This window comes from Python bivittatus, unplaced genomic scaffold, assembly GCF_059951505.1.
Source record: "Python bivittatus isolate LINGU-HERP-01145 unplaced genomic scaffold, Pbiv_v1 ctg000650_np1212, whole genome shotgun sequence".
In the NCBI taxonomy this organism is placed as follows: domain Eukaryota; kingdom Metazoa; phylum Chordata; class Lepidosauria; order Squamata; family Pythonidae; genus Python; species Python bivittatus.
In genome coordinates this window covers 1,001,510-1,028,671 of record NW_028277093.1, presented here as the reverse complement: position 1 = coordinate 1,028,671, position 27,162 = coordinate 1,001,510, and the positions used below count along the sequence as shown (strand labels likewise).

At 42.4% G+C, this 27,162-nt stretch overlaps 1 protein-coding gene across 1 annotated transcript; it reads right to left on the bottom strand.

Annotated features, from left to right (window-relative positions):
- Window positions 1–91: 91 nt before the first annotated feature.
- On the bottom strand, window positions 92–24,528 carry LOC112542363 (uncharacterized). Its single transcript, XM_088151191.1, has 13 exons — window positions 24,380–24,528; window positions 22,575–23,068; window positions 22,189–22,303; window positions 21,986–22,068; window positions 20,462–20,588; window positions 15,983–17,683; window positions 9,511–9,650; window positions 9,017–9,371; window positions 8,040–8,533; window positions 7,622–7,736; window positions 7,420–7,502; window positions 6,372–6,498; window positions 92–5,187 (listed from the first exon to the last, which is right to left on the bottom strand). The coding sequence occupies exons 2-13, from the start codon at window positions 23,061–23,063 to the stop codon at window positions 3,458–3,460; spliced, it is 5,559 nt and encodes a 1,852-aa protein (XP_088007317.1). The 5' UTR covers window positions 23,064–23,068; window positions 24,380–24,528; the 3' UTR covers window positions 92–3,457.
- Between the last annotated feature and the right edge of the window lie 2,634 nt (window positions 24,529–27,162).

Sequence of the window (27,162 nt, the reverse complement as noted above, 5' to 3'; positions counted from 1 at the left end):
TGTTCTAAAATTGTGCACCATTGGATATATATTGGATGAATTGTTTGGGGTTATGTAAAAGGGTTTGCCTCCATCTTCTCCAGGGAGCCTGTGAAGGAGTCATCCTAATGTGCATTGTCTTTATGTCTTTTGTCTATAATTATTTTGTAGCAGGGAATGCCAGTATCATTATAGTTTGACCATACGACCTTATCATAACTTATATTATTAAAGCATTTAATAAAAGTGATCTGTATTATACCTTTGGGTTTGTGTCCATCCTTGAGCTCCTGAAGAGAAAGTGGGTTATAAAATCTGACAAATTAAGTTAGTTATAAAAAATCAACATTTCTGAACCCTAATTCCCCCTTTATAATTATAGTTTTCTGCAGGTTGGTTTTCTTAACCAAGTGTGGTGTGTGTATATCTAAAAAATGAATTTTAAGAGGGTATATTGATAGGAAACTGAGATTTCGATATATTTATAGAAATGCAGTATATTTAGACATACACACTTCCAACAGAAGAGAGGCCTCATGATTTTGGCAAAAAGAATTGCTGATCTCAGTTTCTCACCATTGCCCAATATTTTTTAAACTTGAAATTGGAGATAAACTGAACCAGCTCTACCTCTTAAGCCAAGAAACAACCCAGTTCCTCCTCTCCCAGAGCCTTTGGAAAGATGTAAGGCACAAGCAGGAACCCATAGCTACATTGTGGTCTCAAGTGAATCCTCAAATGACCATCCTAGGTGGTCACAGTTCTTCAGCCCTTCTGGAGACTTGCAGTGGGCTTTCCACACCATGCAGAGTCGTGCCCTGTTGTATTCTGTCCACACTAAAGGGGGAAATGTGTTTTGCACGGGGAAGGAATATTTGATCCCTCTTCGTTCTTCATGAGATCTCTCAAGAAGGGTGATGGTTGGAAGACAGCTAGAATTTCATTTCAAAACCTTTTTGCCAACTCTTGTCCAGAGGATGATTATGGTGGGAGAGTGTGAGAACCACAGCAGAAGCTAGAAGGATGTGGGTTTGGAGGGTGGGATATGGCTGACTTAGCGAGATGCATTGGATACCCCACCATTTTTCTTGACTATTTCACAAAGGTTCCTGAAAGTAATGGTTAAATGTCTCATAAAGTTGCATTTTGGGTTCCCACTGTCAACTGTTTGTGAGCCACCCAAAGTTACATATTGAGTTGAACAGCTATATACATCTGAACAATTAATTAACAAACATCCCAGTTTGTGAAGCTTCCTAGGATGGGGATTAGAGGCCTCCTGGTTGAAAGTAAAAAGGGCAACAAGAGATTGTTTGGAGAAAGCCTCAATGTCCCTTTCCATGCCCTACCTCTCCTTTTGTCCCACAGAGATGTTTCTCTCCCCAACCCATGGAAAATGCACCCCATCACCCCTACCTTCCTGCATTGTGCAGAAAATCCACTGGGGGCTCCCTCTGCAAACATGATGGGGAAATTACTGCAAAAAAGTCCATTGGGGAAGCTGGGTTTGCTTAACGACCGCTTAACTACCAATTTTCTGGTCCCTATTGTGGTCGTTAAGCAAGGACTACCTGTAATACTTTATGGTCACTTCCAGTGAGGAATGGCAAACTGATGCCCTGCACTCCACAGGACACATTGCAGCCAAATTGCAGCTGGATGCAGGTTCCAGACTGCTGATAATTCTCTCTGGATAATAAGACATCTTGAAATTACCCTCATGCATTCTGGACAGCTGATTTTTTTGTGAATCAACAGCAGAAAGTGATGTTTTTGCAGTTGCTTTTGATCAGCTGGGAGTCACAGGTTTCATTATGCTCTGAGCCGTTAACGTAGCCTTTTTAAAAAGTTTGTCCAAACCTCATCTTTTTAATCATCTTAGAGATTAATTTTTTTCTTATTCTTTAAGACTGAAAAACCTTCAGAACTGCAAGTTGGGCATTCACTGGGTGAGACTCTCTTAAATCTGTTTAAAAAGAAAGAAAATTACATGTTTCCAACTTTGTAAGATCTTTATTTTTTGCAATGTACAATAAAAGGGGGACGATAGTGTTTTTTGAAAAGTTTTTTAAACACTAAGGATTTGGATGAAATTGATTTAAAAAAAAACGTTGAAGTTAATTAAAAATATCCTCTTGTGTGAGAAAAAAACTTATGTTTATACTCCAACCTGATAACAAAACTTTGAGGGTTATTCACTAGACAGCACCAGATGGCTACTTTAAAGGAAACATTTTACAATCTGTCTCAAGAAATGCTTGGATTATTTAACCTATACTGGAACCGAAAGTTGTTATTGAAGAGAAACAAGTCCCTTGGAAGATAACCAAAATGGATTTTAAGGTGGACTTAACAATTATTAGAAAGAGATGAAAATATTGGATTTACAAATGGAATTGGATGATCATTTAAAAATTTAAGAAGATACACATATAATGTATCAAAAGAGAGATGTAGATCCATTTAAATTGGAATATAAGAGACTTGAGTGGCTACATTGAAATTACATATTGACTTTGATAAAGATGACAAGCATTTCAAGAGAAGAGTCAAAGTTAATAGAAGAAAACATGTTAGACCTTTATGGGATTCAAGGATTGATGGGAGGAAGAAGAAAAAATACAAAACTGGTTTATTTGATTATGGTTAAGTAATGGGTTGCTATTTTGGGTGATCTTTAATGGTTACTTTGACTAGATAGATCTTTTTTGGAAATGTTCAATTGAGTGTAATGGATTAGTTTGTAACATCTGTTACTATTTGTGGTATATAAATAAGGGATTATTATTTCTGGTAATGTATTTTGTAATGTTTTATGATGTTTAATTGTTAATTGAGATTAATGATGGGTTGCTATATCTGGTGATGATTAATGATTATTTTTTATCTTTTGGTAATGTCTAATAGCTAATTTGGATTAGATTTTGATTATTAAGAGAGGGATTAGGGGGATTATGTTTAAATGGAAAGGGGGACTAAATGCTTATGTTGTCAGTTATGTCTCTTAATTTTTACATCTTCTGTTGATTAATAAGGAGAGCTGAGGATTTAGAGATGGGTCTATAGAAAAGGGGGTGAAATATGGAAGGAAGATGTATTTGGTAGTATTTTAAGGGACAGCGATAAATTGCTAATGTTGAATATACTTGCTGGAGATGAAGGGGGAAGTTTCTTCTTATCTTTTTTGGGGAGAGGTATTTTTCTTCTGCACTTCCTTAACATTTTAATGCGTTGTTGTATTAGGTTTTTGTATTAGTTTTATCTGTTTTATATCATCTTTAATAACATTATTGGAAAAAAAGATATTAATACTTTATTTGGCTGCTCCTTCTAAGCTAAAACACGGGTCCTGAGAATTCAAGAATCAGAGAAAGCATAGTTCTATAGCTGAGAACTTGAAGGTAGGGTATGGATAAATACAATCAAGTACATGATGAGTGGATCTTTATATGGAATTCAGCTGAAACCCTTCCCCACTTTATGGATTATATGGCTTTTCACATGTATGAATCTTTTTATGGGAAGTAAGGGAACTGATCTGAATGAAGCTTTTCCCACACTCTGTGCATTTATACGGTTTCTCCCCTGTGTGGATCCTTTTATGAACAGTTAGGGCCCCATTTTCACGGAAGCTCTTTCCACACTCCGTGCATTTAAATGGTTTCTCTCCTGAGTGGCTCCTTTTATGAGAAGTAAGATGACTGCTCTGACTGAAGCTCTTTCCACACTCCATGCATTTATATGGCTTCTCTCCTGTGTGGATCCTTTTATGAGAAGTAAGATGACTGCTATGAGTAAAGCTCTTTCCACACTCCATGCAGTTATATAGTTTCTCACCTGTGTGAATCTTTTTATGGGAACGAAGGGAGTTATTATGACTGAAGCTCTTTCCACACTCTGTGCATTTATATGGTTTCTCCCCTGCATGAATCAGTTTATGGGAACGAAGGGACCCATTTCCATGGAAACTCTTCCCACATTCAGTGCATTTATATGGTTTCTCCCCTGTGTGAATTCTTTTATGGGAAATCAGACTGCTGCTTTGACTAAAACATTTTCCACATTCCACACATTTATAAGGCTTCTCTCCTGTATGGATCCTTCTGTGGTAAGAAAGGGAACTGCTGTTGCTGAAGCATTTTCCACATTCCACACATTTATATGGTTTCTCCCCTGTATGAATTCTTTGATGAGAACTAAGATGGCTGCTCTGACTAAAGCTCTTCCCACATTCGACACATTTATATGGTTTCTCTCCTGTGTGAACACTTCTATGAGATATAAGTTGACTGTTCCACATGAAGCTCCTTCCGCATTCCATACATTTATATGGTTTCTCTCCTGAGTGGCTCCTTTTATGGGAAATCAGGTGGCTGCTCTCACTAAAGCTCTTTCCACACTCCATACATTTATATGGTTTTTCCCCTGTGTGGATCATTTTATGGGAAGTAAGGGACCTATTTTCACGGAAGCTCTTTCCACACTCCATGCATTTAAATGGTTTCTCTCCTGAATGGCTCCTTCTATGGGGATTCAGGTGGCCACTCTGACTGAAGCTCTTCCCACACTCCATGCATTTATAAGGCTTCTCCCCAGTGTGGATCCTTTTATGACAAGTAAGGTAACTGCTCTTTCTGAAGCTCTTCCCACACTCTGTGCATTTATACGGTTTCTCCTTGCTGTGGATCCTTTTATGGGAAATCAAGTTACTCCTTTGATTAAAACTCTTTCCACATTCCATACATTTATATGGTTTCTCAACTTTGTGATTTATTTTATGGGAAATCAGGGAACTGCTGTTGCTGAAGCTTTCTCCAGATTCCATGCACCTATACAGATTCTCTCCCATGTTGACGCTTTGATCTATAGAAACAGTCCTACTATAAGACTTTTTGACATCTCTGCATTGATACTGTTCTCTCTTTGTGTGATTTGTGTAATATTTGTTTAAATCAAATTTTTCTTTGCAGATGATCATTCTTTTCCCCAAACACCTTCTCTTTGTTTTCTCTTGGTGATTTTGCTCCACAAGAAAGCCTTGAATTGGACCACATGGGGAAGTCACACATCTCTTTCTCTCATTAGTTGACTGGTACTTCTCACTTCTTTTTGATTCCACTTCATGTCCCAGCTTCTCTTTTTCTTCTTCCTGCTGCAGTGTTTGGAATTGTGGCCTATAATTCTCATCCTCCTGGCCATTAGCTCCTTCTGCAAAGAATGGAAAACGCAGTGAAAGGACATACTGATCAAACTAGAACCTGCTGTTCAGAATCTTTAAAGGCTCTTCTGCTGACCAACATAAAATCATGATTGCAGGAAAATCAAATAGGCGCAAGTTCATATGTACAAAATTGCATGGCATACAAATTGACAGTGTCTACTTTTCAGTAGTAGAAACCATTAAAAAAATCTATTCAGCTTATACAAACCAACACACCAGTGTGTGCTGTCCCAGTTCCTCTCTCAAATTAATTATATATATATTTTGTATGAAATCTCAACATGTATCAAGTAGAAAATAACACAGAAACAAGCCTTAACATTAATTCTAGTGGGGCCAAATGGGACAATTGGAGTGGAGGGGACAGTCAACTAAATATAATTTGCAACCTGTCACTTCCTACCTATTGTGGACTACCAACCATTTCCTATTCATTCTTTTCTTCCTGCAATCACCATAATCCTGTGGTTGATCTAATAACTCAATATGATGAATTTCCACAACTTGAAACATTTCATCCAGAATCTCAAGGCTCATAATGGTGTGTGTGTGTGTGTGTGTGTGTGTGTGCTTCACAGCCATATTAATGGGTATTCCTCTATTTCTGCAGTTGTCTAAAAATATGGTGTAACTTGTGCCCTGCCCTGAGAGATGAGCTCTAATCTGTCTGATGAAATACACCTGTGAGTGGTCCTGTTTCATCATGTCCTCATGTCCTCCACAATGTCGAATGAGACATGGCTGGGCTACGATGGGTCCAAGAGTCTCAGACATTCTCGCTTGCAAGCCAGAGTCAAAATATATTGAGGCACCCTGTCCTGGGGAAATGGGGCTGGGTGCTTCCTGAGACACTGGCACCCTGGTCATCCCATGAAAACCCCACAAGCAGCAGCCAGAAATCCAGGGGAAATGAAAAGGAACATTGTGGAAAAAAGGGAGGAGGTTTGACATTGAATTAGATCAGATAGAAACTCAAACATTCTCTAATGAAAACACACTCAAGTATCACAAGTAATCACATTATGTATTCAACCAGGTAGTTGTTAATCTATTCCCTTCCTTGGACCTTCTCCCGCTGGCCAAGAGAAGATGCCTGATTGAGGAATGTGTTGGTGACATCTGAGCATGAAGTATCTCTTCGGAGCATGAGGGCACAGCAGGGGAGACGTACCCAGAAAAGATACATTTACTGCATTCTCCAGCATGACTTCTCTGTGCAGGGCTTTTTGGTCAGGATCCAACAGAGCCCACTCCTCCTTGGAGAAATAGACAGCTACCTCCTCAAAGGACACGAGAGCCTGAGGGGGAAAAGGAATGATCAAGATTTGCAATGAATTGAACGCTAATTTTCTACACAATTCAGACTTTTGTGTGAGAACATCAACATAGTCTTTGAGTGGTAAAATGTGAGATACAAGTTTAAGTCACTTGACCGATTCCGTAGAACTATATTTTTATTGATTTATTTAATCAATTTGCAAGCCACCTCAATTGCCATGGCAATTCTAGGGAACTTACAACTACATTACAAAAAGAGCTTTAAAAAAAGCAGACAAGCTAAAATCAGTGGGTAGGAATAGCTAAGGAAACAACAACCACAAGTAGAAAATAGCAATCCAACTTAGAAAAGGGGTCATGAATTGCCTTGCTGAAACAGTCATGTCTTCAGGGCTTTCCATTCTGGGCCTTGTTGACTTCAGTGGCAATGCTGTTCCAGAACGCAGGAGCACCCACAGTGCCTCAGAGAGAGCAACCACCGTAGCCCCCTGGCTCAACTGGCAAATGGGCCTCAGACACACCACCTATCAGTGGCTTCAATCCTTCCTGGGTTTTGAAAAAGGAATTTCTGGGGGTGTCGTCTCTGTCATTTTAGCCGAGGGTCTGTTTCGGCCCCCGAGGGACCAATCCTGCCTATGCTCAACACCTTCACAGAAGAGCTGAGAGAACTCATCCAGGGATTTGTTTGGGGGCTTTCAAGATGCAGACAAGGCACAGCACAATTTCTGCTTTTCCACAGATTTCAGGGAAGCCGTTTGTGTTCTGAGGTAATGCCACTGGCTGGATGGGAGCTAAGAAAGTGAAGCTGAGGAGGAAATTACGATTTTGCAAAGCTGCCTTGGTTGACATTCCATGTGGGAGTACAAATAGCAGTATTCTCCACTAAGAACAGAAGGCCTCCATATGTCCCCCTGCATCTTCTCTGCTCTTTCTCCTCCTACCTGAGCTGAAGGTCCAACTGCTCTTTCAAAGATACTAGAAAAAGGAGAGGATCCTGCAAACACCATTGACATCATCCTACTCTCTGTGAGGGAGACAAAAGCAATGGAGACATTAAAGAACATCATTAGTAAAATATGGAGAAATATTGCACAAAAGAGGCCAGAGAGAATGAAAGATGGAACTCTGAAGGACCTTCCCCACCTCCTGAAGTGTCACAACATGGATCTTCCTTGGAGATCCCCCTGAGAAGCAGCTCCCTTCCTCCCTCAGGATCTTCTATGACGGACTCCAAGAACGGTCTCTGGGCCTGCTGTATCTCGAGAAGCAAAGAACAGAATACAATGGAACAGCACACAAGATGAACTGGATTCTCATACTCTGTCCTCAACTTTGAAACTTAATCTCTTGATGTCCATCAATGGAGATGAAAAACAACAATGAAAGAATTGTCCCAAATACATCTTCTGGAAGGAGACACTTTGCCTAAAGAGTTAAACATCTCCTCATATCATTTATGCTCAGAATCTCTAGTATGAAGACAATTAATTAATGAATTAATAAATTCATACAGTTCATGAACTGAACAACCTTAAAAGCTAAAAAGATGAAGTTCTCTCACCTGCAGTTCTTCCTGCTTCTCCTCCTCTGCCTGGCTCAGCAGGAAGCCTTCGGCCAGGGCCACCGCCTGGGAACTAGTCTCTGCCCCACATTCCCGCACCCAGCGCGCCATCTCCAGGGGCAGGACTGCCAGGAACTGCTCCAGGATCAACAGGTCCAGCATCTGAGCCTTCGTTCGTGTTTCTGGCTGTAGCCACTGACGGCAAAGGTAGTGGAGGTGCCTGCAAAGCTCTCGTGGCCCCTTGGACTCCTGGTAATGTTCCTTCCTGAAGTGCCAACACCAGGCCTCTGAACTGATGGCTTCTTCCTCCAGGATCTTCTGCCTGGTTCTTGCGCAGATCTCCCCACATCTGGCAGGCTGAGCAGCAGGAGGGCCTTTTCCAGCTCCTTCACCTACTGGGTGTTGTTCCCTCATTTCTTCTCTGTTCCCTAACACAGACCCAAATGGGGTCAACAGATCTCCTGGTTCTCCAACGATCTTTCCATTCATATGATCTGAATTGTATGAAGAGAAAGAACAGAAATTGCTTCAGCTGATACATCCGAGGGCAACACAAAAGACATTTCCAGAAGTTCAGAGACATGGTACCGGCTTTGACCCTTTCATAACCCAGGGAGGTAATGCCACGAAAAAAGAAAATTTATGAGGAAAAACATATAATTTGGAGTCAGTCCATGCATGGGAAAAGGAAGAAGAATATTCCTCTGTCAATTAGGGAAGAAATAGATTGGGGAGATCTTGGATTTCTTTTTCCTCACCCTGAAGAAAACATGAAACCTTCCTTTTTAAGAGCCTTGCCCTACTTTCATGCAAGCAGGCAGGAAGAGTTCATGCAAGACGCCAAACCCAACTAGCCAACCGCCGCAATGGGCTCTGTTTCCACAAAATGCAAAGTCCAAAGAGGATTGTGGCAATGCTACTCCAGGTTCACAAGATTCCCACTGTGCACAAAGGATGCAACATCATTTTAAGCCCACCAAGCACTCTTCTGTGCAAGCGCAGCCAGAGTCTCATGATGGTCTCCGTTCCTGCAAAAGTTTTGGTCTGTTGGAAATGCTGGCAATGGGGGGTGGGCGGGGTGGAGTGGGGTGGAGGGCTCCCCCAGGTCCCCTCCTCCTTCCTGAGGATCCTGGGCCTTTTCCAGGGGCCAACGCAGCAGGTCTGGCGCTCTGCCCGCCCCCCTGCCTGGCACGTGCATGCAAAGGGGCGACAGGGGACATGGGGCCAGGGTCTCCCCTCCTCCCCAGGATTCAAAAGACTGAAGCTGGATGAGGCCTTTGCAAGACGCCCGTCCGTTCCCAAGAGGAGGCTTCCCACGAGAAGGGCTCTGCGCTCACCCAGACAGAGTCACGTGTGGGTCCCCGTCCCTGCAAGACTTCCGTGCAGCCTCTTTGCCTCCTGGAAGCCTCAAAGGGTTAAGGCGAGCGAGTGCAGCGTCCTAGAGGGCCAGGCGCTCGGCGATGTCACTCACCCCTTTGTGCTCCCCCCTAAAACCCCGGCAGGCAAAGCGGTCAGGCGCATGCCCAGTTCTCTCCTGAAGCTCGGAGGCTGTCACTTCCGCCCCGTGAAGCGCCCCCTGGTGGGGTCCCTTTGCAATGACAGAGGATTCCGCTAGGGAGGCCGCAGTTTTCAGTGGAGGAGGAGATCGACGGACTCCGACGTCTCAGTGCTTACGCCTTCAAGAACTTTCTTCCTGATACTGGCAGAGTTCCCTAAGGCAGAAATCGTGGTTACAGGCCATACTGTGGCTTGCTTGGCCTGCCTTAGCAGGTTTCAGGAATCCGGGATTAGGACTGGCCCGAGGGGGCTGGATTTCCTCACGTAAATTGCAACACCCGAGTCAAAGCGAATCTTTCAAGAACCTTCTAGAAACTCTGAACAGTCAACGTCTGGAAAAAGAGATTTTAAATGGTCTGCAATCTTGGAAAGGCGGATAATGTCTGAAGCCCAGAACAAATACTCTTTTTCTTCATATGAAATGATTGTAGCTCTGAGTGAACTATAGCTACTCACAAGAAGGTGAACAAAACCCTCTCAGAAATGGATGAGAACAGCCAAAGGAGGGAAATGAGGGGATGGAAAATAAAACATACAACTTGAGCATTTTGGTTTCTCAGGGAGCAAACAGATCTGAGGTGATAGAGAGAGGGTGTCTGGAACAGGAGCAATGGGTTGATTAAATTAAGATCCTGGAGAAGGTGACAGATACCAGCTGAAAAAAAAAGACTTGAACTTGGAGAAACTGCTCAGAGACATACATTTTACCTCAGAAAAGAAACAATGGTGGACCGTTTAAGGGGGCAGTAAAGTAAGTGGTTCCAAAGAAATGGTGGAATTCCTTTAAAAAAGCAAAGACAGAGAGGCACCAAGTGTTGGAGTGTGAATATAACACTGATTTAATAAACTAACAGGAGGAGAAATGCTGTCCATGAGGAGATAAAGCTGTTTTATTATGGATTAAGAAGAGCTGAAAATATGCCTCAGAAAACATGAGTAGACATAGAGGAGGCTAAATGGCTTCCAGAGAAACAGAAGGCAGCTTAAATATTTTGAGATCATGAAGAAACCAATTTGCCTGGGGGAATAAGCCCTCAGGGGAGGGTTACACCTTTTATTAGTAAATAAATAAAGTAAATATGGAATATTGTAAAGGGAGTAAGTGATAAACAGCATGGAGGAACATACAAAAAATAGGTATATTTTGTGTCTGAACATATGCAAAAAGGGAAGGATGTTACAGATCTGAATGAAGCTGGTCTGATTGTGAAGAGCTGATATGGGGAATACATGCATGGAAATGAATATGGCGTCTACCTGACAACTGGAAGCATGGCTATTGTTGTTCCTCTGTGCAAAAGGAAAAGGTAAAAGCAAATGAGAAACTACTTGGGGGGTTACTTTGTTCAACATGCATATGACAGGGTTTGGCTGGGTAGGTATGAGAGGTGATATTGAGCAACACATCCAACCAGGGGATGTTGAAACCTCTTTTTCCACTCTTCAGCAGGTCCTTGAGAAATATGTGAATATGAGAACTTTGATTACACAACTGTTGGTTTAGAGAAAATGTATGATAGGGACCCATTTGAATTATGGTAGGTTGATTGTTGAATGTGGTTAAGACAGAGGCGCTCTTAACAGAGTTCAGATCAGGTTTGTAGCTTGTGGGTGTTTTTCTGTTGAAGATACAAGCCTTCACTTGAAAGGGTATCATTCAGGAGAAGACCATAGTGTATTTTGTATTATCCAAGAATGTAGGACTACAACAATAGTCTTAAGTGACAGGAAAGCAGACTCTGTTTAGTTTTAGGGAACAGGTTCCTAATGGGAAGAGTAGCTTGATAGTGGTACCAATTCCCTAAGGAGGTGGTGGGTTTCCAGCTACTCTGTGTTCAAGCAGAGGCTGAACAGCTGGCTGTCGGTAATGCCTTCATTTGGATTTCTGCACTGAGAATGTGGGATTCAGGAGCCCCCAGGGATGCTGAGAGTGTGAGGAAGCATCCCTGTGGGAGAAAAGCAGAGGTAAGGCATGGCCAGAGGGACCATGCCCTGGGTTTCACCGTTCTTTCCAGGCACCCATGTGGAATGGTGAAGAAAAATGGTGGGGTGTCCAATGCAACCTATTTTGCATATCCCACCCTTCAAACCCACATCCTTCCACCCTTTTCTACTGTGGTTCACACATTCTCCCATCATAACCACCCTCTCTGGGCAAGAGGCAGCAAAAAAGTTCTGAAATTAAATTGTAGCCATCTTCCAACCACCACCCGTTTTGGAGAGATCTCATGAAAAGAGGAGGATCATCAAATATTGAACCTAGGCATGCTAATCATTAAGTGGATCAGACTTCAATATTTCTAACAAGGCTAGGGCTGAATTCCAGATGAATTGAAGCAAGATGTCCACCATGTGTCGTACCTCATTCTACATGATGGCTGTGAAATGTAGGTAGTCCCTGACTTACGACAGCAATTGGGACCAGAATTTCTGTCGCTAAGCGATGTGGTCATAAAGCACAACCACATCACTTAGTGACAGTAATCCCTCCAGTCCCGGTCGCCGTCGTTAACCGAAACCCAGAGTCATTAGGTGAGGCAACTTCCTGCCAGCCCCCACAGGCAAAGTAAGCGGGGAAGTCGGCAGGAAGTTGCAAGTCCCAGGCCAGCAGGCAGGTAAGTGGCTGCTGCCAGTTGGGGGAGGGAGCAAGGGGATGCGGGGGAAGGTTGGGGAGGGTGTGAGGCGGTGTGCAAGAAGTGCCACACGCATTGGAGAGGTTGCATGGGAGTGCAGTGCAGGTCAGGGAGGGCACGCAGGGGTGCATGAGTGGCCAGTGCAGCATGAGCACAAAGGGGCTGGGCGAGGGTGCATTGGTGGGGGAGTCCCACCCCAACGACTTGCAATCTTCCCGGCCAGCTTCCCTATTGACTTTGCTTGTGGGAAGCCAGCAGGGAAGGTCGCAAATGGCGATCATGTGACTGTGGGATGCTGCAACCGCCATAAGTGCAAGCCATATCGCAATCACCTGACCACAGGGGTGCTGGGATGGCTGGAACTCTGAGGACCGGTTGTAACCACCATTTGTTCAGCACCATTGTAACTTCAAATGGTTGCTGAATGAATGATTGTAGGTTGAGCACTGCCTGTATTACAATTCCCAGTCCCTTTAATAACATCCAGCAAAGCTTGCCCAGACCAGCATATCCTTTTATCACAACTCCTGGAACCTGTCCAGTTGAACGCCATCACAACATACAGTTCATGTGGGAACTGCCTCTTGTTTTCAGAATCTTTTGTAATGTCTTCACAGTGTTCTTCATTCTGTTAACTTTCCATGTACTTACAAGCTGAACTTTTCTAGACAAACCCATCTGCTTTTAGGACCTGCTGCGAGCGGCTCTTACATATGGCATCTTTCATACGTATCTATTCCTACCAGGCATGAGAGACATAATATATATAGGAAATAAAACCTGCAAATCAACATAAAAGGTATACAGAAACTACATACTAACAATATTGTGACATCCTAGGCAATTCCGTTTCTCATTAATTTCTGGTCCTATTTGGTCTAGGGGGACTCCTGGATTGCAGCACATGAAAAAACAAAGGATTTCTTCTGCACATGCTCAGAGATATTTTCCAATGTTTATTTCACTTCACTTTCATCCCTGCCTTTGTGGATCCAAAGGATTTGATACCAGACACCACTCATGAATTTTTGTTGTTGTTTTATTTACACAGCAAACAGTGTAAAGCAAAATAGGTTTCTATTACTGCTTTTAGCCAGCATTCCTTTGCAAGGGTTATTTACAGCTGGTAGCCACGTTCTATTCTCAGTTCTCTCTACCCAAATGTCTGATTAAAGAGCAGGGGAAAAGACAGAGAAGTAATGAATCAGAGGCTCATGTTATTTTCAAGTAGTAAAGCATTCTAAAATAAAGTATTTTTTACTAGCTATGGAAAGCTTCCTGCTTTTAACCAAATCTATCTTGTTATGTATATGGCCTAGTGTGTCAACATAAATGATGCTATGTCTGTGTTCTATTCCTATTACCTATTTAGAGATAAGAATGGGCTAATTATACTGGCTGGCATTCTCTCCCTCTCCAGCTCATACTGGCCCAGTCTCTGGCTGGTACAATTTGGTCTCCTCCACGGTGACCATCTGTGTTGAGTGTATCTTGGCAGCCCCATCTCCACTTTGATACTTTTCTCCAGAATGCACCCTCTTCTGCTTCAAATTTCTTGCCCCATGTGTCCCAAGAAAAATAACAAACCTTCAGCAATGTACAATTGTCCAGTTCATTTCAAGATACCAACCATCCTTGCTTTTCCAAAAATCCACAAGCTTCAACTGCCAGAGCTGTCTAGAATTCACCATGGTTTGCCAGCCGTTATAACTCCATCACCCTTCCCAAAGTTTCTTCTTCCCACAAATCTCTTTTTAAAGTCTCCCCAGCCAGCACAGCCCTTCCCTTCTCCTTTGGGAAAATATTCCTTTGGAAACTATACTACTTCTCACTCTGCTTCTACATGTTAGCTAACCAGAATAGTGTCCATTTGGTTTTCTGGGTGGCTACAGCACCCAGAAGAGCTAAAGAGCCATGGGCTGTCACAGTTTCCACTGGTTTTCAAACGCTTCGCTCATCAGTTCATGCTTGATGGTTTGTGATGTCCGCACAATAGACTCCTGATAGTTTTCATTCTCCTGTGTAGCTCCTGATTGGGAAGGAAGGAATTAGAAAATTATTACACAAATGAGCTAAAACTAATTTAATTAATATGCAGAGGCACAAACAATTATGAGCACACCATGTCATGGCCATGTAACACCTTTGAGCTGCACTGATTTCCAGTAGATCTCCAGGTACAATTCAGGGTGCTGGTCACCATCTACAAAGCTCTTCATGGTACAGGGCCTGGTTATCTAAGGAACCATCTGTCTGCTCATCCTCTACAAGCAGGCAGAACTGGCATGCTCCAAGTCCCCTCCAATAAGCGATGTGATGTGATGTGATGTGATGTGATGTAGCTCAGGAAAAGTGCCTTTTCTGTTGCAGTGCCTTCCCTCTGGAACAACATTCGAGATCTATTTGGTTCCCATCCTTAAAACTTGGCCATTCCCCAAGGTGATGGTTTGAGTGATGGTTCTGATGAATGGTCTTTCTTCTTCTTCTTCTATTTTTTTTTTTAGATTTTTTATCCTGTCTTTCTTATTTTTATAAATAACTCAAGGCGGTGAACCTAATACTCCTTCCTCCTCCTATTTTTCCCACAACAACCCTGTGAGGTGAGTTAGGCTGAGAGAGAGGGACAGGCCCAAAGTCACCCAGCCGACTTTCATGCCTAAGATGGGACTGGAACTCACCGTCTCCTGCTTTCTAGCCTGGTGCTTTCACAACTTGACCAAACTGGCTCTCAAAACTTTTACTTGTATTTCTTAGTAATACAGTAATTTTATTATTTGCCAGCCAGATTCACCATGCAGTTGGGTAGCCTTATAAATATAATGGATGAATTTAATTAATAAATTAATGCATTTGCTATGTTTCAAGGATTTTTTTTCCTGTGACACAGTAGTAGTTGGATTAAGTAATAAATGAGAGGTAAAAAATGAACTGTAAGAAGATTAGACAAAGGAAGGAAAGATCAAACTGTTGAAAGTGACTGTGGCTCTATGGAATTTTTCCCTGCATGGTTAGTACGTTAGAAGAAATACTGACATAGCTCGGCCTTATATGGATGAATCAGAGCTACGTTCATCAGATGTAGCTGCTTTAAGTGATTGAAGAAGCTGAACCTGTTAAATGGTATATAAAACCATAATATGATCCAAGTCTGAACACATGTTCATAAAATGAAATAATCCAGAATTTGAGATGCCCCAAATGGCAATTCCCTTGTTTTTTAAACCATAAGTAGAAACTGTGAGCATCTTAATGAACTCATAGAATTTTCTACTTATTTATTTTATTCAATTTGTACACTGCCTCACTCCCAATGATTCTGGGGGGGTTGAAAGAAAACATAAAACAATACAAACAATGCAGCAATAAAAGAAGAAGCAAAGATGTCAACAAAAACACACCCACTCCTTGAAAAGGGACTACAGCCATCCTAGCCAAAGGCCTGGACAAACAGCCAGGTCTTCATGGCCTTTTGAAACACCAATAGGGTGCAAGCTACCAAACCACATATTTTTGTTCTGCAGCTGGGCTGGTCCTGAACAGGATAACATATTCACAATTTAAATAAACACGTTCCTGTTTTAAGGTTTTCCTCAATAAATTAAATCTTTCTGTATTTGCTCCTATCAAGCCTTACAAGCATTAGGATGAATACACTTAGGATTCAGGACTTAGAGGAAGAACTGTGCATTGTTCAGACCAAGGACAGACACATAGATGGAACCAAATAAATCTAGTATTTCTGTGAATTCTCACCTGAGTGGATACTTTTATGGGAAGTAAGGGAATTGCTCTTCCTGAAGCTCTTCCCATGCTCCAAGGATTTATATGATTTCTCCCCGGTGTGGATCAGTTTATGGGAACGAAGGGATCTCTTTTCACGGAAGTGCTTTCCACACTCGGTGCATTTATATGGTTTCTCCCCAGTGTGGATCAATTTGTGGGAATGAAGAGATCTCTTTTCACGGAAGCTCTTTCCACACTCGGTGCATTTATATGGTTTCTCCCCTGTGTGGATCCTTTCATGCAGAGTAAGGGAACTGTTTTGGCTGAAGCTCTTTCCACACTCTGCACATTTATATGGTTTCTCCCCTGTATGAATTCTTTTATGAGAAGTCAGGTGACTAATGTCGCTGAAGCTCTTCTCACACTCTACACATTTATATGGTTTCTCCCCTGTGTGGATACTTCTATGAGATGTAAGTTGACTGTTCCACATAAAACTCTCTCCACATTCCATACACTTATATGGTTTCTCTCCTGAATGGCTTCTTTTATGGGAAATAAGGTTACCACTTTGGCTAAAGCTCTTTCCACACTCCATACATTTATATGGTTTCTCCCCTCTGTGAATCCTTTTGTGAGAAGTAAGGGATCCATTTTCCCGGAAGTTCTTACCACATTCCAAGCATTTATATGGTTTCTCCCCTGTGTGGATACTTCTATGAGAAGCAAGGGAACTGCTTTTTCGAAATATTTTCCCACATTCCATGCATTTGTATGGTTTCTCCCCTGTATGGATCCTTTTATGAGAAGTAAAGGCACTGCTCCCCCTGAAGCTCTTTCCACACTCCATACACTCATATGGTTTCTCCCCTGAGTGGCGCCTTTTATGGGAAGTAAGACTACTGCTCGTACTGAAGCTCTTTCCACATTCTATACATTCATACGGTTTCTCTCCTGTATGGATCCTTTTATGGGAAGTAAGCTGACTGTGCCATCTAAAGCTCTTTCCACACTCCATGCATTCATATGGCTTTTCGCCTGAATGGCTCCTTGTATGGGAAGTAAGGGAACTATTCTTGCTGAAACTCTTTCCACACTCTACACATTTAAAGGGTTTCTCCCCTGTGTGAATCCTTTTATGGTAAGTAAGGGAACTGTTCTTGCTGAAGCTCTTTCCACACTCCATGCATTTGAAGGGTTTCTCCCCTGTGTGGATCCTTTTATGACAAGTAAGGTAACTGCTTTTTCTGAAGCTCTTTCCACAATCCATGCATTTATAGGGTTTGTCCCCTGTATGGATTATTTTATGGGAAATCAAGGAACTGCTGCTGCTGAAGCTTTCTCCACATTCCATGCATTTATACAGATTCTCTCCCATGTTGATACTTTCATGTATAGAAAAAGTCCGACTAGAATATTTTTTAATCTCCCTGCAGTGATATTTTTCTCCCATAGCATGGCTCCTGTAAGGTTTGTTTAAATCAAATCTGTCTTTGGATTTTTTCATGTTTTTCCCTAAACATTTTCTCTTCCTTTTTTCTCTATGGTTTTGCTTGGTAAGAAAGTCTTGAATTGGAACACATCGGAAAACTGATTTTTTATTACTCCCATTTGTGAATTGATTTCTCTCAGAACATTTTGATTCCATTTCATTTGCCAACTCCTCTTTATCTTCTGGGTGATGTGCTTGGAATTGTTGCTTGTACTTTCCACCCTCTTCCCCATGAGCTCCTTGTGCAGAGAAGAAAGAATGAAATATAGCAAGGCTAAAGAAAGGACATAAAGATTAAACTACAACCTGACTGTTTAGCATTTTTAAAGGCTATTCTGGTGACCACCATAAAATAATATCTAAGGAAAACCAAATATGCACAAGTTCACATGTATAAAATTGCACAGTATGGAAATGAATAATTTCTATTTTTGAGTAGTAGGAAACTTTTAAAAAATCTATTTATCTCATATAAACCAGCACAGCTATGTGTGTTTTCTCTGTTCTCATCCCAATAAATTAATTATACATAAGATTTTATATGAAATCTCAGCAGGTACAAGTACAAAGTAATGACAAAACAAGGGAAACAAGCCTTAAAGGATAGAACAGAGATTGGGCTGAATGGGTGCACTTCAGTTCCTATCAATTAAGCAGTGTGATCTAGCGGGATCCAGGAGGTGTGCCTTCACTCTCATGACACCTGCCCTGTGGAATGAGATCCCTCTAGAGATCTGGATGGCTCCCACCCTGATGATGTTCACGAAGCTGTTGAAAACCTGGCTGTTCTCCCAGGCTTTGGGGCAATGGGATGGTTGAGTCCCTGTTGGATTGGGGGAGGGGTTATATGTTAGTCTTTGGCCTCCTCATGATTTGTGTTTTTGTACTTTCTCTTATTTTTTTAATTTTAAGCCACCCAGAGTTGTGGGAGCTAGGGGGGACTATAAAATTTTATAAATAAATAAATAGTCAGCTAAATATAATTTGCAACCCCTCCTTTTATACCTATTGTGGACTACCAGCCATTTCCTATTCATTCTTCTCTTGCTACAGTCCCATGGTTGCAGAAAAGAAAAATTCAGTAGTTGATTTTTTAACCCCAAACACTCTGTTTTCACAGAGAAAGCCTGCAACATTTCACCCAGAATCTCAAGGCTCCCAATGAATTAGGGGTCTTCTTCACAACCATGTGAATGCACACTCCTCCAGTCCTGGAGTTGGCAGAAAAATATGCTGGTATTATTCGTGTTGCCTTGACAGCTGAGCTCTAATCTGCCATATCAATAAGACTTGGAAGTAATCCTGTGTTCTACTACAGGGCAGTTTAAGGACAGCAATAGCTAGAGTCTCCTTGTTTTGTTTCCCCTTTCACAGATGTCATCAGTCAGCACAAACACAACTGCTATCCTTAAAGTGACAAGGGACCACCTTGGGCAAGTGCCTGAGGTGGAAGCTTTATGCACTTTTCTAGCTGCCCAAATAACAGGTTATCACTGTGGAAGGGTTCTGTGCCTATAGCTTGTCATGCTAGTTAGTATGACATGGGTCTTCTGATCTTCTGGAAGATCACTAGATGGTGTCCAGAAATAATGATCTGTGGGGATAGTGGTATGGAGGAAGAGTGCAGAGTGAAAGTTCCCTCTCCTTCAGGTCCATCCTCTATCCCACAACCAGTCAACTAGATTATTTTTGGACAGAAATTTACCAGTCTTCAAGAAACCTGGAATATAGGTTTATTGATCTTCCTGTAACTTGGGCTAGGAAATTGGCAGCATTCTTGTCCTTTTCACCCCAGCTCCCAAATATCCAAAACAGATGTCTTGCAAGGGAATGGCAGTATTGTGGAAGTATCCCACAACATGCAAAATAGTGCTCAAGTACTCAAAATTCCCAGAGGAATAAAAACATTGGAAAGCATGGGGATGCAAAACTCTTTGTTGGAGGAAACAGCCAAAAATCTTTAATGCACTTCTTTGGGAAGAACCAGCAAGAAATATCTTTCCTGGTTTAAGTCTTTTTTTTTTTTTAACATACTGGTTTTTGAAAGACTGTAAACATATGTTGAAGAACAAGTCTATAAGTCTTCCAGAAGACCAGTATATCAGTGTGTAAAAGGAGCCCACACAATACTTGATACACTTGGAAAAGCAAGTTTCAGGCCCTACACTGACAGATGTCTCCATGGAAAACACGTGTCTGCTTTTTCCTCTAGCCCAGGTCAAAATGATCCTGGACAGCAGTTCACAATGACTGTGGTGGTGGTGAGGTGAAATCATGAGTCCTCAGCAGCCTTCAATGGGCAAGAAGACCTCAGTGGATGCCAGCCCTTCACTCCATCACCACCAAGGTCACAAATGAAGTGTTGTACCTTTTTTGGACGCCAAGACTCACTGCAGGAAAAGATGGGAAAATGCTACTTTAAAACTGCAACCCTAAGGATGACTTTAAGTTGCCTCCATGATGGACTGTGGAAGAGATAAGCTCTTTGTCATGAAGGCATGTCTTCTAAAAATAGACAGTGGGTCATCTCTGTGCTGAGATTAGCAGGAAATACAGATGAGCCTATAGACTTGTTTGCAAAGCTAGAATCAAAATGTCTTTAGGGACCCCTCAGCTTTCTCTATGTGCCTGGAGAAATGGGTCTCAGTGCCCTTTTGGTTTCCATGGTGCCCCAGAAACTTGATCATTATATGGAAACATTGGAAGCAGCAGCCAGAGATCAAGGGAATGTTACAAAGAAAGGCTGGAGATTAACTAAGCATTACCAATATCTATCACAGATTAAGCTAAATAGAAATGAAAACTTCTCTAATGAGAACTTTCTCATCTGTAAGAGAAATAGTCCCATGACACATCTAATTAGACACCTATTTATCTGCTCCCTTCCTTGGAGCAAGAGTAGTCTGGATTTTCTTCCTCTGCCAACAAAGAGATGAGGTCTGATTGATGAATTAGCTGGTTCCCTCTGACCACAAATGCCTCCTCTAAGTATTTGAGGGCCTAGCAGAGGTTCTTACCCAGAGAGGCCACGTTCCTGGAATTCTCCAGCATGACCTCCCCATGGAGGGCTTTTTGGTCAGCATCCAGCTGAGACCACTCTTCCTCGGAGAAATACACAGCCACCTCCTCAAAAGACACGAGACCCTAAAAATGGAAATGAAATTTCCCCATTAAAATATAGGCCAAGGAAAGATTTTCAATATCTTTGTTCACACATCTCTGAATCAGACTGCATTAAATCATAACTTCCGACACCAGTCAAACTTCTCGATGAAGAAACAGACTGAGCTCAAAGTCTTGATTGATTCTGTAGAACTTTCCATGCCGTTCAGCATGAAAGCATGAAAGCAAGCATAGCATCCTTCTGCTTTCATGGGCAGCCAGCCCTCCACCAGTCTTTCCTGGGGACTGCAGTAGGAAGGGAGTTCTTGGCTGACATTTATGGCCTTTGGTGTCCCTTGAAGGGCCAGTCCTGCCACCTTCAGGAAAGTGCTGAGAGAGCTCATCCAAAGATTTGTGCGGGGCCATCTATATGTAGACAACGTGCAGACCAATTTCTGCTTCTCCTTAGATTCCAGAAGAGCTGCTCATTGCCGGTTGGATGGAAGCTAAGAAAGTGAAGCTGGGGAGAACATTACACTGCCTTTGCAAAGATATTTGACATCCAAATCGAGGCACAAATTAGATTGCTAGAAATTACTGAGAAACTAAGTGACTCCTTTGGAGAAAGTGTTATTTAGAGGATTTTCTATTGGCAAATCCACTAGATCCTTTGTTTGTTTGCTTTTTGCCCAATAAAATAATTTTATAATGTTTGTCATAGGGCAACTCCCCAAATAAAGGATGTTTATCTTACAAACTGTAATTTGCTTCATTTTTAAAATTTGAGATGTTTTTCTTTCTTTTCACCAGTTTTAAATTATGCTTTTTTCAAACTGCAATTAGCCAAGAGGATCACTGAAGCAGTTCTGAGCAGTCTGGCAGAATGCAAATGTTTTTGGAAAGCTGAAGTAAAAATTTTCCAAGTGATTTCTAGAGGGAAGGGATGTGCCATGTTTTAACTGCCACTATGTAGCTGCTACTTTTTTCTCCTATCTCTTGAAATTATTTTTTAAAAAGTGTTAATTGAGTTATGAAGTGCCAAGAAATAAAGACACCAAGCTAATCTTGATCAAACTTGGAAGATAGGTAGGGCTGTTTGTGGTTAGTACTGATATGGAGATCATTTCGAAATCCCAGGTCTGCTGGCTAGACTGGAATTTTTTTAAAAAATTCCACAATGCTCCAAGAAATCCACATGAATGCAGTCAGCAGTCATTTAGATAGCTGTGGGGGGATCTTTACATTTCATAATAAAGTGCCTCATGAACAGAAGAGAAAATACTGAAATTCTTGAAAACATTAAATTTGGTTTCCTGGTTAGAATCTCTCAATTGAGATGTTTTATTCTATTTTACAGTTTAGAAACAGCAGTATTACACACTAGAAGCAGAAGGCCTCGATATGTCCCCCTGCAACTTCTCTGCTCTTTCTCCTCCTACCTGACCTGGAGGTCCAACCGCTCTTTCAAAGCAACTAGAAAAAGGAGAGGATCCTATAAACACCATTGACATCATCCTACTCTCTGTGAGGGAGACAAAAGCAACAGAGACATTTAAACAAAAGCATTAATAAAATATGGGGAAATATTGCACAAAAGAGGCCAGAGAGAATGAAAGATGGAACTCTGAAGGACCTTCCCCACCTCCTGAAGTGTCACAACATGGATCTTCCTTGGAGATCCCCCTGAGAAGCAGCTCCCTTCCTTCCTCAGGATCTTTCATGATGGACTCCAAGAATGGTCTCTGGGCCTGCTGTATCTTGAGAAGCAAAGAACAGAATACAATGGAACAGCACACAAGATGGACTGGATTCTCATACTCTGTCCTCAACTTTGCAACTTCTCGATGTTCATTTATGGAGATGGAAAATAACAATGAAAGAATGCCCCCAAATTCATCCTCTGGAATTTGCCTAAACATTTCCTCATATTATTTTTGCTCAGAAATTCTAGTATGAAAACAATTAAGGCTGAAATCTAGAGTTCATGAACTGAATATCCCTGAAAGATAAAAGATGAAGTTCTCTCACCTGCAGTTCTTCCTGCTTCTCCTCCTCCGCCTGGCTCAGGAGAAAACCTTCGGCCAGGGCCACCGCTTGGGAACTAGTCTCTGCACCACAGTCCCGCACCCAGCGCTCCATCTCCATAGGCAGGAGGGCCAGAAACTGCTCCAGGATCACAAGGTCCAACATCTGAGCTTTTGTTCGTCTTTCTGGCTGTAGCCACTGATGGCAAAGGTGGTGGAGGTGGCTGCAAAGTTCTCGTGGCCCCTTGGATTCCTGGTAGAGTTCATTCCTGAAGTGCCAACACTGGACCTCTGAACTGATGGTTTCCTCCTCCAGGATCTTCTGCCTGGTTCTTGCGCAGATCTCCCCACATCTTCCAGGCTGAGCAGCAGGAAGGTTTTTTCCAGCTCCTTCACCTTCTGAGTGTTGTTCCCCCATTTCTTCTCTGTTCCCTAACACAGACCCAAATGGGGCCAGCAGATCTCCTGGTTCTCCAACAATCTTTCCATTCATATGATCTGAATTGTATGAAGAGAAAGAACAGAAATTGCTTCAGCTGATACATCCGAGGGCAACACAAAAGACATTTCCAGAAGTTCAGAGACATGGTTGTGGTTTTGACCCTTTAATATCCCAGGGAGGTAACGCCACAAAAAAAGAAAAATTATAAGGAAAGAACAGATAATATGGAGTCAGTTCATGCACAGGAAAAGGGAGTGTTGGGCAGAAACAGATTTACATGTTCCTCTGTCACATATGGAAGAAATAGATTGGGGAGATCTTGGATTTCATTTTCCTCACCCTGAAGAAAACATCAAATTTTGCTTTTTAAGAGCCTTGCTCTGGTTTCATTCCAGTAGTAATGCATGGCTGTGAGAGCTGGACCATAAAAAAGTCTGAGCGCCGAAGAATTGATGCCTTTGAACTGTGGTGCTGGAGAAGACTCTTGAGAGTCCCCTGGACTGCTAGGAGGTCAAACCAGTCAATCTTAAAGGAAATCAACCCTGATTGCTCATTGGAAGGATCGATAATGAAGCTCAAGCTCAGATACTTTGGTCACCTAATGCGAAGAGAGATCTCTTTGGAGAAGACCCTGATGCTGGGAAAGATTGAAGGCAAAAGGAGAAGAGGACGGCAGAGGACGAGATGGTTAGATAGCATCACTGAAGCAATGAGCATGAAACTGAGCAAACTCAGGGAGGCAGTGAAGGACAGGAAGGCCTGGCACAATATGGTTCATGGGGTCACGAAGAGTCGGACACGACTTAACGACTCAACAACAACAATCTGGTTTCATGCAGGCAAGAAGAGTTCATGCAAGATGCCAAACCCAAAACTAGTTAACCACTGCAATGGGTTCTATTTCCATAAAATGCAAAGCTGAAACAAATAAGATTATATTGTAGCAGGCTGCCATTGTTCAGAAAGCTTAGTAAGAAACCAGCTGAGTTCTGACAACATTCTGTAGCCTAAATGACCCTACGTGCATCTCCATTCTTGCATTTTCCAGCTTGTGTTTTGCTGTGCAAACCGCTCTCTATTCAGGGCCTTTTCTCAGAAAATGGGGGGGATGAAGGGGTTCCCCAGGTTGTCTCCCTTTGCCTCCTCATCTTTGGAGATCCTGGATTTTTTCCTGGTGTGAAGAAAGCTGGTTGGGTGCTTTTCTTTCCCCCCGCTTGGCTCATGCATGGAAAGGGATGGGCGGGAAACATGGAACCTCCAGTCTCTTCCCCCTCCAAGACTCAGAAGGTGGGACCTGGATGAAGACTTTGCATGTCTCCATTTCCTCCCCACCAGCAGATTTCCCACAACAGGAGCACCACACTCACCCAGAGGCACATCTGGATCTCCATCCCTGCAAGACTTTCCTGCAGCCTCTTTGCCTTCTGGCGAGAGAGCGCAGAGTCCTAGAGAAGCCAGACTTGTGATGACGTCACTCACTTCCTGCCTTGCTCTGAAGCATCTCAGGATGCAGCAGAGACCCTCACCTGGCAAAAGGATGCACATGCTCAGTTCTTTTCTGAAGCTGAAGACTGCCAGTCCTGATGTTTACAGAGGGAGCCCCCTGGTGGGCTCTCCAGGCAACTCAAAGGGCCTCTGCAATAGGAGAGTGCATTTTCCGGGGGAGGGCAGGGGGCAGGATGATGGAATTGGGTGGAAAGCACACTGTGAAATGGAGAGTAAAGATTTTAAAAACCCAGCCAACTCTTCTGGTCTTCTTCATATAAAAATATAAAGTCCAGAACCCCTATGGGCTATTTTTGGGGCACTGGGGCGCACTGTCACTGAATTCCAGCTGATGCTGGTAAGGTGGAGAAGCCCCTTCCAGGGTAGATTCTGGATGAAAAACATTAGATCTAAAGTCTCTCTAACAAAATGCACTGCAGCTAAATATTTCTGTAGCTGCCTCAGAAGGTAGCATCTGAGTCAGGGTTTTGTCCTTCCCAAAGGTTTCTGGAGAATAGAGAAAAGTAGTCTCTTTCAAACCATGGAGTGTCCATTGCTGTGTATCAAGTGGCTAAGAAAAATGGAGGTATCTCCAAGACACACATCGGCTAGCTCTTCATTGCCCTTGCAACAAAATCCTTCAACTTCTGCTCCGACTTCCACACTGTCCCACAACCAACCATCTTTCAAGTAAAAGGAAGCAGAAACCTCCCCAAAGAACTTTGGGCTTGTCTGCTTATATACAGCTACTGTATATATAAACAGGGAACAAACCCCACACTCACTCGCACTGATGATGTTACCTGGTTGGGTAAGGAAACGTCTGCAAGCAAACCACCAAGCTCAGAGAGCACCAAGGACTCCACAGTTCAAGCCTGAGCCACAGAGATTCTCTTCTGTTGAAAGGTGGTGGTGTCTATGTCCCCACCATTGTGCTACAAGCACTGAGCAGCTGTGAGGGTGCAGTGGGGGAGGTGGAGATGGCATGATGCAATTTATCTTCAGCGTTTAAAGAAGAAAAAATACTGAGCAATAGTGACACATTCTCATGAAGATCATGGAAAGGGAAGGGGCAGAATTTGCTCCCAGTCCTTCCTTGATGAGATGCATCTCATATGGCTTGCTTGTATCTGGCTTAATGTGTTGGGTGAATCCAATCCACCTGAGAGAGCTGGCCTCACACAAGATGGGAAGCCCAAATGGGGTCCGCTAATTTGGAATTTAGCCCATCTCACATGGCTTCCAAGGCACCCCAAGTTCATTGGGGTGCTTGCGAACATAGCAGGGGGAGAGAGAGAGAGAGAAACGGTCTCCCTCCACCTGTGGGGGAGAAGCAGGGACTGAGGAGGAAGGCAAAGAGCTATATTCGTCTGAACAGGATCCAACAGAATCAAGGAGGTTTTCTTCTTAAGCTCCATTTAATTTGAATTGAGAAGGAGAATAGCAGAAAAACCATGTGAACTACAGGCCTGAGTCTCTTTTCTCCTGTGAAGTGAAATACCCAACTCAAAGTCAGTCTGTCAAGATCCATCTAGAAACACTTCATATTCACCACATGCCTAGAAAAGGAAACTTCTGAACAGTCTGGAATCTCATAACCCTTAAGCCAATATTATTATTTTGAAGATTTTTATATTGTATTTTAATTGATTTTATCTCTTTTGTAAACCGTCCAGAGTCATTTTTCAGTGAGATGGGCAGTGACAATTTGTTATATAAATAAATATATATATAAATATCAGAAGTGCAGAAGAAAAATGACTTGGAGCTCTGAACGATCTGCAGCTCCTAGAAGAAATTCTTTGGGGCAGAAGGAACAAGGTAGCCAGAACAAAAAAAAAAGGGGGGGGGGAACAATTAACTTATTTAAAAGAAAAAGAACATTTATAAAGTTCTGGTAATTATAGCATTTCTGAATGATCAGTGGCTGCCAGGAGAAACTCCTCTCACAAAAGGCCAAGAAAAAAAGGGAGAAAAAATGCTTATTAAAAAGAGAGCACAGAAGGTCTGACAACAGAAGAAATTAAAAAATCAGGTTGTGGACAGTAAAAATCCAGCTTGTGCCTTCTTGAGGAGCAAATCCTGATCTGCTGAAGACATAGAGGCAGAGTTGACCTGAGAAATTGCGCAGGGGCAGGGAGATTGAGGCTCATCTCGGGGAGTGAAAAAGTGGAATTATTTGCAAGGAAAAATCTGGAGGCATCTGGTAGCCCCTTTTCCAACACACCCATTTCATTCGAAGGCAGAAACTTTCTTTAGATGTACAGAGTGGCTGGACAGATATAGGATTTCCCTTATCCCTGGACTTCACCCCAGTTTAAATACAAACTATTTAACAGAATACAACAGGGCATGATTTTGCCAAAGGCATGGTGTGGAAAGCCCATTGCAAGTCTCCAGAAGGGCTGGAGAAGGACTGTGACCACCTGGGATTCACCTGAGACCACAATGCAGCTGTGGGTCCTACTTGTGCCTTACATCTTTTCAAAGGCTCTGGGAGAGGAGGAGCTGGGTTGTTTCTTGGCTTGAGAGGTACAGCTGGTTCAGTATCTCCCATTTCAAAGCAAATTTATTTATTTATTTATATTTCAAATTTAGATACCGCCCATCTCACAAAGAAGTGACTCTGGGTGGTTCACAATAAAACAACAATAATTATTAATTA